Genomic DNA, 20,811 nt, shown 5'->3' with positions numbered 1-20,811 from the left:
GAAGCACGGATAGTCAGAACACCGGGTCAGGAGAATGACTAGGCTGGTTACAATATTTTTTTCCTTATTTATCTAAATCTGGGAAATACATCATCAGCACACAGAATGCCACTTTTGGGAAGAACATCCCTTTAAGCTGCAGTAAATAGAAAGTACATTTCTATGTACGTTATACTGCTTTATCTTAGCCAAAGTAACTTTAAGTGCAGTTTACTTTGTAAGTATAAGTAGTTCCAACACAATTACCTGTTCCTGTGTACTTATTATTATAGGTGTAGATATCTGATGAGGATGGCGGCTGAGGAAGATGACTAACTGAATGTTTGAGTGTGTGTGTGTGTGTGTGTGTGTGTGTGTGTGTGTGTGTGTGTGAGGCTGTCAGTTAAAGAACTAGAAAAAAAACTTGAAGAGGATTTAGGGTCATGCCTGCTGCACGGCCCCTCAGAGACCTTGACACGTTCCTAGAGACTGTGACTCTGCTGAAAACAAATCTATCTCAACAGGGTGAGAAGCTAGACTAAAAAAATGATAGGTTATCATTTTTGTCCTCCGAGAGGACTTCTTTTCCCCACCCACACGTTTCACAGCAAAAGCTCAAAACCATCATGAGCCTGTCAGAACGTAAGAGAGAAATGGGACAATATGCATGTCAGAGAAAGTCTTACGTTGGAAAAAAAAACCCAAATATCACAGAAAAGTTGAATAAAAAGCAAAAGTGACTAACAGACAGGAAACCAAAATGAAGTTTAAACAAGACAGATAGGGACCGTGTTTGACAGGACTTTTCGGGAAGAGGAGACCACACCCCGACCGCCGAGCGTGGCAAGGGACCAAAACGTGCCCTCGCTGGCCCCGAAGTTCCAGCTCATGCTGTAAAAACCAAGGTGTTTCCGTCCCAGCAGCCTCAGCTGACCCTACTGTCATCTACAGCTTTAAACAGAAACACAATAAAGGCACTTTGAAATGTTAAAAGGCCATTTAATCCCACATCTAATGGATCATCACTGCATAAAAAGAGTCTATGTGGGTGAGTCTCAGGAAAAAAGTCACTTCTGGGTCAGGTTATTGTTTCTGAGCAGCTGCTGGGTTACTGTTCAGAGCAGCGTGGCAGCTTAGAAATGATCCAAATGGCTACAATAACATCAGGTGGCCTCCCAGAGGTCCTGTGAGGCTTTTTGTGAGCAGAAACATATACGCGCAGGCGGACAGGGACCGGTCATGTGTTGCAATGATGGGAGGTTTGACTCAGCCCAGAGATGGACCAGCTGGTCCTGCCAAATGTAGCTGCCATTAATGTCTCCTAGGTTTTATCGTCGCAGACCGTTAGCAGAAATCTGCTTCTGTTAAAGCATGAATGAGCAATCGTGTGCTCACAGAACTGAACACGCATGCCTCAGAAACATTTATTTTCCAGATTTTATTTTATTAATTATAATATGAAGAAAACTCAAATAGTTCAGAAAATAAAGAGATTTGAATACAATAAATCAAATTTAGCTAAAAACATCTTTATTTCACTTTCATGTAATATAGGAAACAAAATTTTTACAAAGATTTCTGACTAAATTAGAGGATAGTTACCATCAACATTTATTATAACTGAACATAGCAATGTTAAAAGAAGGTTTAAACCAGATCTTAAAAAAGAAGCACCCTCTAGTGGCTGGCTGCGGTTTAAAAATTAAAGGGGACATATAATCAAAACTTACCTTTTGTGCTACCAGGTGGGCTTTTACCACCTCTATAAATATTCCAAACATACAAAACCATCCTATCTGCTTTCTGTCAGTGTTTGATTTTAGGAATTATGTGTCTAAAATGATCTGTTTCAAAAATTCCCCATTTGTGATGTCACAAATGGGGACAGTTGCATAGAACTCCCTCCCCCCTCTCCAGATTGGAGTAGCAGTGACTCTACTCTGAGCCCCTCCTTGATATTGAAGCCTCTCAACTACAGCCTGAGTGAGGGATGGGTGGGGCTTGTCCAGATCCCTGAAACGGCTCATTCTGGAAGGTACTGAAAATTCCAAGATAAAAACCACTGAAACTGCTTCACGTGAGCGGGATTTAGAACAAATAACATCATAACTATATTAAACTTTTATATCTTAAATAAAAGTCACAATAGGTCTTCTTTGAGCACCTTACAAGTTGGAGAAAGAAATCAAGACTCACAATTTAACAGACAGGTGTGGGAATATTTATTTATGATTAAAGTAAAATATTCTATAGTGTTGATTGTGAACACATGACATGCTAACTCCATATTTTTTCATAGAGTCTTCACATTTCTCTACATCACCTTTCAAATCAGTGTGTTTTCACAGTGACTGTTCTGCTTTAGACAAGTGATCATGCTCCAACCTGCTTTGTTTTAATATCAAACCTCTGATTGTTCTGCATGTCCTCTAATGATTCCAGTTTTTTTTTCAGAAGTTCACACCAAAGTGAGTGTGAGGAAAAAGTTAAAAAAGCAGAGTGATAAGCTGCAAGAACAAACAGATCCATCAGAGAAGAACAATAGGAGTGGCCAAACCAGCAGTTTGGTTCATGAGAACAAAAGAAGACTGGTGAGCTCTGGACCATAAAAAGGCCCAAGTGTCCACAGTAGACAACGGTGGTGGATAACCACAGGATCCTCTTTAGTGTTAAAAAAAAACTTCTCCAGGAGACGAGACACGTCCTTGTCCAGACCTAAACTCAAGAAAAGATTTCACAGGCGAGCATAACCCTGCAAAACTTAATGTACTGGTTAGATTTTTCACGTTGTTGGAGAGCTGAATTCAGTTTCACCATCAACACACTGGGTGGATTACTGCAAGTCTTGTAGAGCAGTGGCTCACCCCCAAAAATGTCAGAGAGGGCCTGGGGAACATTTTGGGGTGGCACACCAAGCTGGTCCTTTTTGGTGACCCTAGGAGAGTTTAGCCTGTAGCTGCACATCATATTGCTCCTTCGGTCGCCTTAGAAAAACAACGTGCGTCCAACACTATTACCTAAAACTTGAGAAACACAAACATTTCAGAAAAATACATGACACACACAGGCATTGGAAATATTATTATTTCAACGTTTGTTTACTTATTTATTTTTTAGAATTTTTGAAGAGTTTACCACATGTTGCTGGCTTCACAAAAACATCCAGAAAACTCTATTTATACTTATTATAAAATGGTGAGCAGCAGCAACCTATAAAGATTTTTTTAAATAATCTGTTCATTTACTCAGTATTTATTTGCTTTTATTGGATTTTACATTTACATCCTGATTAAAGAGAATGAATTTAGGATTTCTTTGAACATGAATGTGATTTATTAAAAGAGGGCCAGCGGGGTGGCTATCAATTTTCTAGGGGTGGCCCCCTTGGGCCCCCTCCTTGGTGACACCACTGCTGTAAAATAAACTCTTCAGAATAATCTGCCCAACAACATAAAGTAGGTTCAAAGATCTCAGAAAGCTACATGTCGTGCCATACTCTAAAATTCCCAAACAAAAGAACCTATAGTATGACATTTAACACACTGCAGATGTAAATTTAAACTGTTGTAAGGCCAAATGATCCAACATCAGCATCATCCCTACAGTCAAACATGGAGGTGGTAGTGTAATGATTGGGGCTGCTTTGGTGCTTCAGGACCTGGACCACTAGCTGTAATTGATGAAACCATGAATTTTGCTCTCTACCAGAAGATCCTGATAGAACACATGCGACCTTTGACATTATGCAGCCCATTCATGCTGGAAAACCCTCCAATCAGGCTAAAAAAAAAAAAGGTTTCCAGTCTGTTTTTCTACTTTGTTTACGTTCCGTGTTTATCTCCTGACAGCTCATAACATTTATGGCAGCGTTAAAAATTTCACACTTGCCGTCCACGTTTGCACAAGTCGGGTTGCTGAACCAGTGCGTAAATAAAAAAAAGAATAGTCCCCTCAGGAAGGGTGTCTGCTGAGCGGAGCCTCCTGCAGGGGTCGTGCGGTTTAAGGGGCCTGTCCGACTGTCACAATTTATGGGCGTCTCTTAGAAAACATGGGGGAGTTGTTCAGCTGTGGCACCAGTTTTTGGCGCTACAGCTGTTTTTACTGTCACGGCCGGAAAGCTCCCCTGGGAGGGGAGAAGAGCGAGACGGAGCGATGAGAACGACGATTTGTCAGATGGCTTTGAGAGCCTGGAGAAACAGAGAGGCGTGCGTGTGTGGCAACTCAAGAATGAAGTTAAAATAAAGACGGCCCAAATAGATCACATCTGGGCTTTTAATGGTCCTGCCACAGGTGAAACTAACATCGCCATTCTGTCGCTTTCTCCTAGCTCAGTCTACCTTAGTGTGGATTCTATTTCCTCTTGTCACGTTAGTTTGTTGGGACCATTATCCTTGTTATTGGCTGCCTCCTAGCCCTTGTAGGCCTCTGCGTGAGCAGATCCAGGGATGGGTTTGTTTTCCTCTGAGCTCCAAATCCCCTTAACTCCAAAGAAATAAAGTGATTTTCTTCCTCTGGAACAAAGTAAGAAGTGTTGCTTCTTTGTCGTGAATGTTTACCCCATCACCCATGTGGAGTGTAACCATGGGCGATGTGCTGTGCCTGGATGCTGATGAACACGTACTCTACATGGTGCAGTAATCCTGTGTGGCCCAATTACGGCGATGCAACGGAGGCGTGGTAATCCGTTGGATCCTTGTGCTTCAGGAAAGTTATCGGAAAAGGTCGAGCACTCCACTTTGATTGCGAGAGGAGCTCAGTCAAGGAGAAAACTAAAGTGTCACTATTGCTTCCTCACATTTGTTACCGTGTTGTGGATTGTTGCAGAGCCTGCTGCCGCGTTATCGACACCGCGGAGACGTACTTTGGCACAGAGCTGGTTTGAGATAAACTTTACGTCACTTCATAATTGTTTTCTTCTGTAGCAGATGCAGGTGGTGTAGCAGACATAACTTCAGCCTGAAAGCTTCACACACACTGGCTATCTTCATGTTCCTCGCCACCGATAACAGAGCTTATGGACACTTCAAGCTTTTATTTTGTCTCTCATCAGAATCATTTTACAAGATGTTGAGATGCAAGTTAGGGGATTACTTTGCCCTCCTTTTATTTTGGTTGATCTAAATTAGCATATTGGCTAAATATTTAGTTTCGAACGGCCACATTTGTGTTTTAAAACTCAAAAATTACTCAGCACGATGTATTTAGATAGAGTTCTAAATATTCAGATTTAACATACAATAATAAAATATTCCATTAAATATTTAAATGTAAAATAAATCTAAAATAATTTGGTTTAACTTTATACGTTTGATTCCAGATCTTCAGATTTATAGTTATATCTCGGGTTTGGTTTCAAATATTTAGATTTAACTTAGATTTGGAGCTTTATACTTACTTAAAATGTGAAATATTCCTAATATTTAGGTTTAACTTTTATATTCAGATTTGATTTCAGATTATTATATTTACATTTATATTTTAGGCGTGATTACAAATATTTATCTTAGATTTGGTGCTTTATACTTGTTTGAATTTGGAAATTATTCAAAATCTTTACATTTAAATTTAATTAAACAATACATGATCTGCACTTGAATAGCACTTTTCTGAGTTAGAGGACTCAAAAGTGTGTTACACTACAGTGAATCGTTCACTAACACACTGGTGGGGATGAGCTACGCTGTTGCCACGGCTACCCTGGGGCACACAAAGGTGAGGCTGCTGAAAACAGGTGCCATCAATGCCTCCTACTACCACCAGCAGACAAAGGAGGCTAAAGTGTCTTGCCCAAGAACATGACTGGCATGACTGCGGGAACCTCAGTTCGAACCTGCAACTCATCAATTACAGGGCAAACTCCTAAGTTCTTTGTATTATTTTATAATCGGCACCCCATACCTGCCATCTGGTTGGCTCAGCTTCTTCTCTTACATGTTTCTCAGTTTGCGCATCCATGTTTTTCATTATTTGGCTTTCCATCTTTGTTTCATGTGTATTCTTATATGAGTAACCAAAGACTTGTGCTGCTGAGCCACAGAAGCATGCAGGATTGTTGTTTTCGTGTAATATTGTAGAAACAACCTCCAAGACAACCCGGTTCTTCTCATAGATTTTCATTGAGCAGCCTGACCTTATGCGACCTCATCAGAATCAGCTTTTAGTTAATCGAGAAGCTTGAACAGATGATTTGTAATGTGGAAAAATATGAACATCTAGACAACTCAGATCATTTATAATAGTGTGGGGGCACAAGAAGTGCTCAATTTGTATGGACCAATCAAAGCTCTGCATGCAAATTAAACGTTCCTCAATAAATCTAATAAAGCACTCATTTTTGAACTGGAGCTAAAAAGACTGATATATATGTAGCTTAATGGAAATCTTAGACAATTTTGCTGTTTTAACTTTCTAAAAAAACACGTAATAAACTAATGAAACTAATCAGGTTAATGTTGGATATCGGAATATTTAAAAACCAAAATAGTTAAATTTCACTTTATTTTCAAATCGTTCAGATGTTTTTCTTGCATCTATTTAGTACATAGCATCTAAAAGTTGAAGTTTAAAGAAGAATATGACTCATGGTGATGCATGTTCTAGATGTTTCTAGTCTAAACATGAAGTCGATTTCAGGCCAAATAATTATAGGAGAAATTTTGTTTTAAATGAATTTTTCAATGGTGATCCATTGAATAGTTGCACCTGCGTTGCAGGAAGGGTCTGCAGACCAGAGCTCATTTGGATTCACTTCTTGGCAATTTTTTTTATTTAGTGCAGATAAAAAAAAAATCTTACGAATTTATTCAATAGTTGAGACTTTGGGTGTGAACAAAAGAATAAAAGAGCATCTAATGTGCTTCCATGCCTGAAGCCTTGCTGCCATGACGACCACAAAGATCTGTTCTGGTTTTCAAAAAAATATCTTTTTTATTTCACATGAAAACTTTCACATTTATCAAACTCGTCTTTCATATAATCTCTATATATTTACATATACATATGCACATATCTTACACGTTTCTTACACATGTACAAAATCAGGCAACGAGAATCCAGGTTAAAAAAACAGACAAAGATGGCGGTCAGGTCAAACGTGGTTGTGCTCGTCGTTGAAGATGAGATCAGCAACTCTTGTTGGATGCAGCGCCTCGTCTCTAGTGGACTGATGACTTCAATATATCCTTAAATGACCTAAAACTAATTTTTTTTCTCCAAAGAATAATTTCCAACCAGCCCTTCATAGACAGCTCCACCTACAGCAGGGGGCAAACAGACAGAGAGGTCCAGCCTCTCCGCCATACATCTCAGTGTTTGCTTTTGGCAGAAAAGCATTTCGTCCTAACATTCTTCTTCTTTTTTTTTTTTTCTTAAATCAAACAGATCAGGCACACTCTCTCACATTTTCACGCAAGCACTGCCTCCACCTCCGGAGACGAGAAACGCCGTCGCCGTCAGTAAACATTTCATTTCGTGTGCTCATGTACAGTAAATCCTCTCAGCTGCAAATGTCATAAATTATCTTCACAGAATGTACACGTAAAAAAATGCAATGAAACGTGTGTGTGTGTGTGTGTGCGTGTAGTAGTGCCACAGTGTGTGAGGAGAACCTGTCGATGCTACATTTAGAGAAATTAATCACTTAAGACACCAAATGCCACTCAGCAACGATGATAACGACACGTCTACGATACTCGAAGGTGGAACAGAGTATGAGTTGATAGGAGGGCTGATCTTTGGCTCAAAAACACTGTTGTTCACTGATGCTCGTGTATTCCATCATAGCATTGATTGTTCTTCATCCACTTGAGGTTCTTCTGCAACTTCTTCATGAATCTGAAGCAACGTGTCGTCCTCCGAGGAGTTTATTTAGAATTTTTTTAAGAGCCTAAAAAAAAAAATACTGAAATCTTTTGGGGGGGATAATGGACAGAGCACCAGTGTTTTGTCTCAAACATGTTGCACCGGTCCGTTTGTACTTTACAAGCTTTGGAAGTTTCTCCCGGTGACCAGCACTGGGTGGTTTTTTTTGAGTCAGTGGTTTCCAACTCCACAGACTGTCTTCATTTTAGTCCCCGAACCAAAAGGGAATCCTCTCAAAGCAACACGAGTAGTAAGGGGACCAACAACGAGAGGATCGAGAGCGACGTGGACGTCACGGCGGCGTCCGTCCGTACGCTCTCGACTTTCGGCAGAACAATAACCGGGTCATCTGCTAGAAGACAGAAAACCAAAATTAGACTTCACTTCTCACCTGAAGGGGATTTCATTATTCTACTGCTGCTGGAGATAATTACAAGGGATCCAACATACCTGCGGGCAGTCTGTTGGAGGGGTTGTGAACACCGCCCCCTGCTCCCACTCCAGCCCCACCCGCACCTCCGTTAGCCACTCTGGCTGCTTGAGAGCCTGAAAGGAAAACACACTATCAGACACTTCGCTTGGGTTTTAGCATATCTGTTTGTGTTTGATCCAAGTGGGAGGCCGGACGCACCGTCAGCTGCGATGACGTCCACCCGGAGCCTGAGACACTCTTGGCCATGATGGTGCAAAGGTTTGGCTGCAGGGAAAAGAGATACAGCAACACAGGCATTAACACCCAGACTAATGCACTTATCTCCCCTCCTAATCCACCTTCATGCTTGCTTGCATGCACACACACACACGCAAGCACGCACACACACTCTTGGCAACAGAAAAGCACAGGCACAAAGCCTTGGGAGGCCATCTGTGACCGGGCAAAGTGTGTCTCGTCCCGCCGTTTATCTCATCACAACCATGGTCAGGGTGACAACACTGCACAAGACGAACGCGTAACTAGAGCAAGTGTAAAAAGCTGAAACTCCAGCTCCTAGTTCTGGGGGGGGGGGATTTCAGCCATGCAATCGTCTTGTTTGGCAGATTACGATCAGCAAATCGTTTGGAGACGGTGAAATCAGAGGGAGCAGATCTTTTCCTGTGTGAGATCCATCAAAAGTAACGCCTCTGCAGATACAATAGCATGTTTATGTTTATTTATTTGGCAGACGCTTTTATCCAAAGCGACTTACAATTTAAAACCCATAGGGCATGTTGTGACCTGTGGGGGAAACCGGAGTACCCAGAGGAAACCCACGCATGCATGGGGAGAACACGCAACTCCACGCAGAAAGGCCGCAACAGAGTTTCGAACCTGCAACCTTCGTGCTGCGAGGCAACAGTGCTAACCGCTGCGCCACCATGTTAACACAGATCATGTGTGTGTGGAAGCTGAACTTATTGTCAAGGTTAGGTCTCAGGCTCTAATAACCCAACGTGTCACCATCTTTCCCTTTAAATTATTAGAGCTGTTAAAAATGATGGTTTGTTTGCACTTTTTGCAGCTTCGAGGTGGAGAAGTTTCACTTTTCTACATTAGATAAAAAGTATTTGGAATGCAAAACACTTGGATGGGTTTTCCGTTTGCAGCGGGAGTGTGCACCTCCCTTCAGATGTAGACTAACTTATCAAATTTGGCCCAAAACACACAAAACTAACAAAACGGAGTCAGCGGTAGAGTCGTGCTTCTGTTAGCCAATCAGAGGAGAGACGTCAGAATATCAGGAAATAAGTCTCCAAATCTAACTGTTTGCTGCTCCCCACTCCACGGGCTAACTCCTAGTTCCTGAAACAGGAGCGCCAGAGCCTTTTTATCCACAGAGATCGAGGTATTCATTTATACTAGAGATCACCGCAACTCTGTTAAAAAAAAACTGGTGAACTCTGTCTTTAAATAAACAACCTGGTGGTTTTTACAGACAAATCTTCAAAAAGCTACCCATTAACTGTTCTTAACATCTTTATGCCGCTTCAAAAGACTAATCTGTAAGCTATGGCAACACTTACATATATAATAGTAGCTTTCTCCTTGACGAAACTCCTTTCCAAAAGTAAACGGAGTAAAACGCTGGAACTTTTCAGAGAACTTCTCTGGAGCGTGAGGGGCGAATGGATGACCGCACTCCCAGCGCATCTGGTCGTATGACTGGGGCTTGCAGGAATCGTAGTCCTCTCGTTCCACCATGTAGAGCACGTACCGCTCTGCGTCCAGCAGCGGCACCTCACCCTGGGGGTAATGGGGACACACAATGTCCAGGTAGTCGTTGAGCTTCACCTCCACGGCGTAGTCGTCCCTTAGAAACCTGTGGAGGGAGGGGGAGACAAACAGGGGTTACGAAAGTGGCAGGAGACCGATAAGGACGGCTATAGCATTGGAGCAGTGATAAATATAAACCTCAAAACCTGTGATTATATATTGATCGGCCGCACACCAGATGTACAACAGGGAAATCAGAGGAAGGCCTGAGTGAGGACAAAGGAGTGTGTGTGTGTGTTTGTGAAGAAACGAGCGAGTTCAAGTGGAATTAAGAGAAAGAAAGTGATCTGCAACAAACGCGCACATAAATATGGATCCGCGTGAAACTAGAGTAGCTTTTCTGTTGTGGTAAGAATTGGTAATGATTGATCCAACGTCCTCCAGGAGCTGAGAGATGTTTACAGAGAAACATTAGCAGTCCGTTAGCCCGTCAAGACGAGAGATTAGTATTGACATCTGCAAGGCTGCACGCAAACACTCCCACAGACACCAGCATCTGACTGCATAACGAGCGAAGACACACCTGATTTTATCAGGAAGAGGAACGAACATAGAACCATAAACGTCGCTTATGTTTTTAACCTATTCATCACACACACACACACACACACACACACACACACACACACACACACACACACGCACACACACACACACACACACACACACACACACACACACACACACACACGAGTGGTGAAAGGCTGCAACCGTCTTCCATAGCATTCCCTCTCATTACAGATACGGAGACAGACTGTCTGCCATTCCTCACTGCATCCCTCCCTTCACTCCTCCACCCTCTTTAGCTTTTTTTTTTTTGTAAAAACAAAATAAAAATCTGGAATTTTAGCCTGCTTCACATCAGATTACAACAAGAGAACTTCTTAAATTTAGCAGAAAAAAATGTGGAAATAGAAAAGTAGCTACTTAATTTAATGGCCTAACCCTAACCTAACCTAAATAAATAACTAATACATCAACTTTCAAAACATTTAAACAAAGGTCGAATGGACAAAAAATGTGCGGGTTACTTAAAAATAGAATTACATTAAATTAAGGAATAAGCCTTCTAAATATTTGATTCAGTAGTAATTTTTTGGTGTACCTGAAATGTCTCAGTAATAGTAGAAATGCACTGATTCTGCTTTCGAGGGCCAATACCGACGCCCGATTCTTATGCAGCTCTGATCTGCGAGCGACTTCTTTGGCTGATTAATCTCAAACCACAACAACCAAAAAACAATTTCTCACCCAAGTTTCTGATTTATTTGAAAAAAAAAACCCATTCAAATAGAGGAAATGATATTGCTAGAATTAATTAGCATTTACGGATGGCTAGTTCACAGACTTGTCTCTTAGAAATGGTGCATTTATGGACTCTTTTTTTGTTGTTAAATCTGATTTGACATTTTAACTGGCCGATCATGCAGAATATTGTCCGATTTCAATCACAAGCTAATTTTTTGAAGCATTTCTAAATAAAGCCAAGTTTTTAATCTTAATTACAAAAGCAGAGAATTGCTCTAAATTCAACAATCCGCAAACTCTTAATTTCCCTCTGGGATTAATAAAGTATTTTTGAATTAGAACTTTTCTCCCCCCTTCTTCTCAGGTTTGCCCTCAGAGACATGAGCTTATCTCCAGGGGAATTGTCACCGAAGGCATTTCGGCTTTGCCTCCTTCTTCTCCGACTGAGCGAGCGCTCCAGGGGAGGCTCACGGCTAATGCTCTCTTCACAGCCAAAGCCATCTATCACCAGCCTGGAGCGGAAGCTGACCGCTCGTAACACACAAACTCACACACACAAACTCACACACACTTCACACTAATTCCCATCTATCAACAACCTAAAGCTGCAGCTACCTACTATTTACACCCATCGAACCCACGCAGACACACTTTTGGTCCCATGGTGCAACGCTCCCAAGCGATGCGTATCAGTTTACCGTCTCCCACTGTTCTGAAGCATTGTGTAGGGGGAGGGGGGGGGGGGGGGACTACCTATGGACGGCTGAGATCTGACATACTTAAATATTTTTACAGCACACAAGAAGAATGTGTGTAATATAGAGTTTTGTTGCCTTTGCAATGAATATGTGTGGCTACTGCAAGCTTTCAACGAGTCAAAAAACACAAAACAGGCGGGCAACCACCAGAGCTCCGGATCTCGTTTGAGTTATGACTCTCAAAAGTCTTTGGGGCGTTAAAGCGACGCTTTTACTACCGAGGGAGATTTTTCACAATCAATTCTGGCATTTTCTCATAAACCCCTCCTCCTTGTAACAAGCTGCATTTGGTGGAGCTTCAGTGACGGGGTCCATATGTGTGACTGACAATCAAAGTGGCCAGGCACCAGTCGCTCATTAGTCAGCGGTGCTTGTTGCTTTAGGTCTCCCCGTTACCCCCTGGTAGCAGGACAGACGTAGTGGCTCCAAACTCCAGGCCCCGAGTCCTGGCTCCCTCTTTTGGCCCCCCCCCCCATCGTTTGACTCGTCTCTGCCTGACTGCTGATGCCCAGATCAGCCCGTAACACCATTACAACTCCAGCAGCTTTTCTGATGGAACCCCATCCAGTTAATTATGACGTGCAACGGCCAACTTTTTAAGAGAGAACAACATTTAGTGTTTATTCTTTTCCAGATTGGGGCTTAAGTGTTGCCCCCCACCCCCCCCTTACGCGCCCCCCTTTCCTCCTGCAAATGCACAAACTAGTCCCACACCCCGAGTCCTGACTACAAACTGCTTGTGATATGGTTCCGATGTGTTCATCAAAAGAGGGTTGAAGGGGGGTGCAATTAAAGCACAAAAAAGGATATTAAAGTTGCCCTGGAGGGGGGTAATTATGCCCTCCTGCTCCCCACTTCCCAGCCCATTTAGGGTGTTCGTCTGAAAGGGGGAGACGGGGGATGTGAATGGGAGTGGGCGAGGCGGGTCAAAGGGCTCCGGTTGGGAATGGCTTTTGAAGTTTCTCACAGTGAGAGTTTCTGTTGCAGCGTCAGCCGCCACAGATTCATACAGCGTCGCTATTCACGGCGTGATGGAAGAGCTCGCTCGGCAGAGGGAACAGTGGCCGACTGCGCGCCGGGGGGAGGCTGCCTAACATCGTTTATTAACGGCAAATAGTTTTAATTATCCTGCTGCCTTTTGTTCCCCTCCAACGCCGCAGCATTGAAACGCTCCACATCATCAGCTTAATTAACCGATTGGAGCGACTCCCTTCAAAGAGAGCTTTGGCGTCGGTGTTAAAAAGTTAAGCCAACAAAGTGAAATCCTGCCACTTTCGCTTTCACGGCCTCCCTTTCAGCGCGTGTCCCTCCTGCCAGACTGTTTTCCCTTTGCTGTGCTAATGCGCCACATTGATTTATTCCCATTGTTTATGCCAGGATGCTTCCTATTAATCACGCTCGGAGCTCTTCTGTGAATGTCGCAGCACGGAGGGGCGAGTTGTGTTCTCTTTTTACGGATGATTTGCAGGATCCAGGCACGCAGCACACATTGTTCAGGATGTGTGTGTCTGTCTCAGCCTGATACGTTTAAGTGTGAGGCTGTTTATGTCTGAGTGTGTGTGCGGGTGTGTTGCCTCTCCAGAGCTCGGAGGAATTTGGGAGTGCGCTTCAGTTGCGATAAAGCAGATAATGAATGCCAATAACGAAAAGAGATGATAGCAGAGACAGAATGTCAAGTGGTCAGATGCGAGCCTGCAATCTGGTGAAAAATACGCTAAGGGCCGTATCCGCTTCCTCCTTTTCCAAGAAGGAATTCCTAATTTATTGGAGGCTCTTCAGGAGCAGGAGTCTAATCTCTCGCCTTTTATCTTTCTGGTCCACAGTTTTCCTTGCTTCTGAACTTCTATCCCCTCCTTTCATCCATCCATCACCCTCTCATCTCTGTGCGCCGTCACTCTGTGGAATGCTGGACCTTGGAAGACCAAAAAGGCCACGGTGTGGATCAAGGGTCGGACATTCGCAAAGTCAGCACCTTGGAATTTTACTCATCCGTGGATTTGAAACTCTCAAATTGTCCTTATTTATTTATTTATTTACTTCCCAAGATCTTTTTTGTCTTATACTCAAACCACAAGCCATGAAAAACTAGGCTGCAAACACGCCCTGGCTCTGATCCAGCACCCGACTAGCCTATGGTACGGGTGAGTAGCTAAACCAAAATGCGGGGGATTGTCTAATCGGTTCATCCAAGCCAGGATTACTGGGTGGAGCACAGTTGGTGCTGGGGTTCATTCATCAGCACCGGACCCTGGTTAACACAAAGGCTTAGAGAGGACAGCGAGGGGCTGGTGGCTGGGGACAGAGTGAGGTTGAGACAGGCAGGGTGGAGCTGTCTCTTCTTCTATTGTCCTCATGTGAAGAGAGGTATTACTCCTGTAGGCTAGTGTTGGAGTTCAAAGGAAATGCAGGGGACAGCGTTTGGGTGTGTGAGCACCAAAATGATGACAGATTAATACAAATATTAAACAAGGAAGCAGTCGAACGTATTTCAGTGAACACTACTTGGCGCTTCTTAGGACAGTCCATGTTTAATGTTGTTCAAACTCTTCTTGTAGCATCCATCCATCTTTTCATCCATCACTGTCAGCTATCGCCTCCCACTCTCTGTCCGTCTTTCATCGCTCAATAAGCAAACCAGATCCTCGTGTCAACCCCGTCCCTCCCCCTCCCACCTCGGGCTCACTGAACCAATCACAACCTGTCCTGGTGGTATTCCAAGTATGCCGCCCTCCGTGACCCACCGATTGCAGAGCCAAGCACAATGTGATGTGGGTCGTCATAGAAACAAATGTGGTCCAACTTTTCAGCTCTTTAAAAAAACCAAAACAAAACACAATATCCCAAGCTTCGTTCTTTGCCCCGTGTGACTTTTTGTCATCCGTCTCAATCAGCTTTCTCCCGTTTGCCATTCAGCCTTTGTCTGTCTGGATCATTGGTCATTCCTGCGGAGTTTCTGGTTCAACTGGTCAAGTTGCTTTAGGTAAAAAAAAAAGTGACGAAAAAGTCCAACAGAGAAATAATTGGCTGATGTATCTGCAATAAAGAAGGTTTAGATGACTATATATGCTCTTTATTGTCTAGTGCTCTTCCTGAATCCATTGTGGATCTTATGAACTCTCAGAAGGCGCTTAATTAACCGATTGGGAAGGCGCTTTATAAATAAAGCTTTGATTGATTGATTGATTGATTGATTGATAAAAGACCATGAGCAGAAACGTCAGCACTGACATTATATTTCTCACATGCACCTGAAATGGGATTCTGTGAAAAAAGTCACAAACACAATATTCCTGATGTCCTCATATCTTGTGTAGAGGTCTTGTCTCAATTTGGAGATATTAAATTTGGACTCATAAGGCTGATAAGTGAATAGCTAGCCCGAGTGAGGCCTGTCCTAAACAACTCTAGCTTAAAACTCTCACTGTGGTTAATAGCTTTGGCTTTATTCTCCCAAACCCCAACCCTAGCTCCAACCCTCAGAGTAAATAATATCTTTGTAAGGGACACCTTTATTATCGGCATCAAACGTTTCAAGAAACAACAGAAAAAAGGACATAAAGTAACACAATAGCCCCTATTTACACAACAAAACCCACACAATAGGGGCATTTCACAGATAATATCTAACTGCTGCTGGCTCATTCTTCCATATTCAAACACATGTACAATGTTTGTTCATGGAGTCACCAGCCTCGATAAACAAGTCTGGCTCTACGTTTTGACGATGCAACGCGTAACCGAGCTTTTCTTCCTCTGCGATTTCTTATAAATCAGACTAAAGTAGTAAGGAGCAAGGGGAAGTCTGTTACGTAGATAAGGAAGAGGGACCAGGATGGCGATAGGGTAAGGAAACACTGGTGGGGATGACTGGGGCAAACACTGATCAGCAGTGAATCCAAACAAGGACAGTTGGGAAATTTGTCAGCAGGGCAGACATGGACGCCGGATCTAAAAATCATCCTTGAGGCGCCGCATTGGAACATATCTGTCAAAAAGACACAATAACTCACGTTTAATCTCTATATTCTCACCCTATAAACATTTCTCGTGAAGCCTGGGAAGTTTAATCAACCCCAGCGTCCAAGACTTCTATGGCCTCGCGTGTGTTGGTGTGTGAGAAACGTATTGTTTATTGTGCAGACAGGATATGCAGTTTTCCCGGGAAAAGACGCTAACAGGAAGTGCAGCACTTTGGAGGAGGCGCGCAGCGGGCAGCTTACAGACTCGCAACAACCTGCCTGCAGGAAGTTCAAACCTTTGGACCAATTTATGATGTAGTACAGTCAATAAACCAAGCCCTGCTATCCCTGACACGGCAAAAAAACGAGTGGGAATCATGTCAAGTGTATAAGGACAGCAACTTCTGACTGTTGAACAGGTATTTAACACCTGCTTGATGATTTTACTGAGCTCTTTTTTTTAGATTGAATTTACCAGGCAGATTACAAGGCCAGATTAGGAGTCAGCAAGAGGGGGGAGCGGAGGCAGACAATTCCAGACAACGATGGATTGACTTAGGAATTTTCTGAGCGGAACACTGACCGAAGGGGGAGGGTATGGGGCCGGACTGGGAAGAAAAAAAAGGGAAAACCTGGATGTTTTTTCTATAGAAGAAGCTCAGGTTCAGGTTTAGAAAATCACAGCTTGCTTTTATTGCACCCATCTAAATCACACCCACTAAAGTGACTGCACAATCTTATCTTTCATCTCTTAAGACGCGAACGCGAGCGCACGCACACAAGGCAAACAAACACTTCTGTCTACACTCCATTTGTTTTTCCTTTTGGTATAATTTCTCTCTTTGCCTCGAGACCGGCTCTGCTGCTTCAGAAAAGCACTCAAAACAACATACATCCCCCCCCCCCCCCTCCCCAACCCAAAAAAACCCTCAAGTGGCTTTATCTACAACAGTACGAAGGAAATTTGAAAGGAAAGAGCAAAGGGGAAGAAAAGTGCATAAGAAAGGGGCAAAGTGACGGATCGCCGTGGGTGCCAAGAACGCAAAAAAATTCCACACCTCTTGGCATGCTTCCCTTTTTTCCCTCCCTTCTCTGAGAACCAGAGCTGAAGGTGAAGAAGTAATAGACTGAAAAGGGACAGCTTGTAAAGTTGAGATAAAAGCCAACGAAGGAGACAAGAGGTCCAAAAAGACAGGAGGAGGAGGCGGTGATGGTGGGGTAATGAGAATTTCCCAGAGGCAGAACGACGAATGTGTGAAGAGGAGCTGGCCTGAGTGGCAGCGAGTATTCAGGGACCACCGCCGTGTCAGAATGACTGACAGATTGATAGAGGCTATGCCACTTCATCACATTGTGAACTCTGACCCCTGATCAGTCACACCAGTTACTATTCTCTTTCTGTGGCCCACTGTGAAGACCATTCCCCCAATTTGTATGGGGCGCACCACAAAAAAGCCCCAATGACTGGATAAATACCAAGAAAAGCCTTCATGTGGATGATACATACCATAAATACCTCCAGTTTACCAACACTGCACATTTTGAGCTCAAGGGAATTAAATCGAGAGTCTGAACTGTTGGAATTAAAAAAAAGTGTTAAAAATGTAATGCCTGATCTCAAGTAACCCCCAATTGGGGGACAAAAATTCCAGCCATCCATATGAACTTTATTACAGCAGTAAGGACAAGCATACACACAGCATTAATCTTTTAACCATCAGCAGAACTTCCTCTGAACTCTACACTACACCTCTATATATATTAACAGTGCTGCCACCTAGTATTCAGTTCAGCACAAAACATTTACAATGTTTCATGTCCATTTACACTTCATCAAAAGCATGTATACCAATATTTACACATCCCAACAAATACCACAATGGTTACTTTTATAATGAGACCAAAGTAATTAAATAGGCCTTGTGGTTACAGAAATATACTCAATAAAGTGTGGGTAAGTCACTTGTGTCTCACTAACATAATTTTTAATACAAAAAAAAAAATGCTTGGAGGAAAATTGTTTGGAACGACTAAAACGCGATTAATCAAGATTAATTACAAAGCCTCTGATTAATTTCATTATTCTTAATCGAGTCCCATCACTAGTTTAAACAGATCAGATCCAAAAATGGAGAGAATGAAAGAACAGGAGGCATGAAACAGTTAAAAAAAAGAGCCACATTAGGAAAGCTGGCCAAGGAGGGAGGAGGGAGGTGGTGGAGAGAGGGGCAGACAGGTACAAAGCACAAGAGGAGGAGGGGTGAAGGTTGTGGTCTACTCCTGCTCTGCCAGCAGGGAAAGGGAAAAGGAAAAGGGAAGAAATAAGCAGATTATTGCTTCACATTTGGAAGTTTTAGGGTGCACGTGTGCATGACTGGCTTGAACGTGTGAATTAGTCACAAGCGTGAGTAAGCACAAAGACACTCCTTTTCACTAAAATCACATCGAACTGAGCAGAGAGGAAGTACCGGTGCACCACTTTCTGGAAACCAAAGATTTGTTGGTGATTAAACTTCAGCTAATCGAAAACAAAAAAGAAGTCATGAAACACAAACATGGGTTTCACGCACACGGCAGTGACGTGGTCGTTAAAGTCCTAGCACACACTACAAGTCAGCAGACCCCCAAGGTGAGATCACGCACACTCACGGGGAAAGTGTTGCTGAATCCCTCAAAGGAACAAGCTAAGAAAGAGGAAATGAGCCTGATCCACGTGGGCCGAAGTGATCAATCTGAGACTGGTTTGATTAACGAGTCAGAGGAGAGCAATAAACCTGGAGCAGAAAGAGGAAGAGGCACACACCACATGGGAAATGATAGCCGTAAACACACTCGATCAGGTGACGGGTCAAAGGGTCTGGAGATGATGAGAACACACAGAATGAAAACATTTCTGATGTTTTTATTTTCCAGTGAATACAGGATTAAGTCCAGCCAAAGAGAGATTTGGCACGGTCATCTGGAAGTGCAAAACGACAGATTACCAGTTTACACACAAGCATGACTATTGTTGGTGCTCAACGCAACAAGCTTCCCCATCTGGGAATCTTAACTTTACTCTGATTTTCAGAAAAAGGAGCTTTCCTTCTGTAATTATGAGATTTGAGACCATTAAACCATGCAGTTTTAGCCTCTGTTGGGATGAAGACTGGGGCGAGGAGGGGGAAGAAAGGTCTCTTGTGGGAGAACATTTGCAGAGAGAGCGTGATTGATTTAGACATCGTCGGTTGGTGTGATGGAGTGATACTCTGCCAAGGAGTCTGTTTGCACTTGCCCGTCCATGTGGGTGTGTTGGTGTGTGCAAACCTGACCTCTTTCATACCCCGAGCTGTTCTCACCCCAGACATCATCAACCATAATTCTAATTGACCCCCACTTATTCCGAATGGCCCCTAACCCTGACTATTTCAGCTCCAATTTCTCCTCCCAGAGCAATCCATCTCTCCCCCACGTAGCGTGACCTACTGGGCAGGCTTCGTGTTACCTCCTCTGTCTCTGTCGTGCACCATTATTACTCGTCTCAACCCTTGAAATATGAACAGACTTTTGCTTTCACGACAGCCACGTAGAACTTCCATATGACGCTTCTTGATTTAAGAGATGCAGCAAACTCAAACCATCACAGGGCTCCTGGTCAGATAGGGAGGATATTGCAACAGATATTTCAACAGATTCAGCCGAGCCAAGTCTATAAATGCAGAAAATATGCACTTAATCCTAACAGGATGCACATGATGAATGGAAAAACTTTTTTTGGCGCATACAAGTGCATCAAAGATGAAAAATCTGCAAAACATGCACTTTTTCTGCAGAACTATGTGTAAAAACCGGATGCAACTAATTGTGCAGCACATGTAAACACAGATTGCAAAAAGAGGATTAAATCTGATCAAGTTGAGCCAATGAATTGCAGGTAAACAGTCCCATAATAACGGGGGAGGGAGTAAAGGGGGGGAGGGAGAAAAGGCTCCCAACCAAGTGTCTCACATTATCATGTCAACAAGAGCAGCTGCTTTCATCTCTAACTCATCACAGCAACCTTAATTATTCATGCATGCACATCAAATCTGGAGGGGAAAATAACTTCAACATTTGCTTTTCTTAGAAACGAGGCATAAATAAAGACAGATATTTACTTGGGGTTGGAGCTGTTCCAGTAGACGCTGTGTCGCTCCGCTGACGCAAACCAGGCGCAGACGCTCACAACGAAGCCCACAATCCAAATTATATCCATGATCCAGAGAAGTGGAGGCGCGCAGAGCCGAGGAACGCTGCTCAGGCAGGTTGTGCGTAAAAGAAAAGAATGAAGGTAAAAAAAAAAAAAAAAAAGTTGGACTAAAGTGCGCCTCGCCCGGGCACCTAAAGTCCGCGTGCGTGATTGCAGACGCACAGGAAGGAGAGGTTTGATTTGTGGTCACGTTTAGAATAAAAACGCAGGAGTGGACTAATGAAGTCGACAAAATCCGTAGTGAATGAGAAGGGAAGCGGCGTGGAGGCTGGTTTTGACAAACACTCGCAATATTAAGTCACGCCCATTTGTTTTGAGTAACCAACCAGAGGGCGGTGCGAAGAAAAGCAGCTTCTCCGTGTTTCTTTTGCAGTAATTTGGTATTTAAAATGATTTTAATACAATATCTGCGTCTTGTGTCAAATATATATATATATTTTAAAATACATGAAATTTGGTCGTTTATGCAGCATGCAAAAAAAAAATCAGATTTTATAATTATATCAAATTTAATAAGTGATTATTCTA

At 43.0% G+C, this 20,811-nt stretch overlaps 1 protein-coding gene across 2 annotated transcripts; it reads right to left on the bottom strand.

Annotated features, from left to right (window-relative positions):
* Window positions 1–7,482: 7,482 nt before the first annotated feature.
* efna1a (ephrin-A1a) lies at window positions 7,483–20,468 on the bottom strand. 2 transcript variants are annotated; one of them, XM_015973592.3, is made up of 5 exons: window positions 20,192–20,468; window positions 9,841–10,136; window positions 8,471–8,536; window positions 8,290–8,385; window positions 7,483–8,191 (listed from the first exon to the last, which is right to left on the bottom strand). In XM_015973592.3, the coding sequence occupies exons 1-5, from the start codon at window positions 20,287–20,289 to the stop codon at window positions 8,073–8,075; spliced, it is 675 nt and encodes a 224-aa protein (XP_015829078.1). In that variant the 5' UTR covers window positions 20,290–20,468; the 3' UTR covers window positions 7,483–8,072. The 2 variants fall into 2 exon arrangements, with proteins under 2 accessions (XP_015829078.1, XP_015829079.1); XM_015973593.3 differs by having other exon boundaries at window positions 7,483–8,188; window positions 20,192–20,426.
* Between the last annotated feature and the right edge of the window lie 343 nt (window positions 20,469–20,811).

The sequence above is a fragment of the Nothobranchius furzeri genome, chromosome 19 (genome assembly GCF_043380555.1).
Source record: "Nothobranchius furzeri strain GRZ-AD chromosome 19, NfurGRZ-RIMD1, whole genome shotgun sequence".
Taxonomy (NCBI): Eukaryota; Metazoa; Chordata; class Actinopteri; order Cyprinodontiformes; family Nothobranchiidae; genus Nothobranchius; species Nothobranchius furzeri.
The sequence above is the reverse complement of the archived record's forward strand: the minus strand, read 5'-3'. Positions and strand labels throughout refer to the sequence as shown.

Coding starts and splice junctions, on each gene's coding strand:
- efna1a (XM_015973592.3), bottom strand. CDS start 20,289: ATGGATATAATTTGGATTGTGGGCTTCGTTGTGAGCGTCTGCGCCTGG. Junction 8,386..8,470: donor GGACGTCATCGCAGCTGACG/GTGCGTCCGGCC, acceptor TTTTCCTTTCAG/GCTCTCAAGCAGCCAGAGTG. Junction 8,192..8,289: donor CTCCAACAGACTGCCCGCAG/GTATGTTGGATC, acceptor TCTGTCTTCTAG/CAGATGACCCGGTTATTGTT.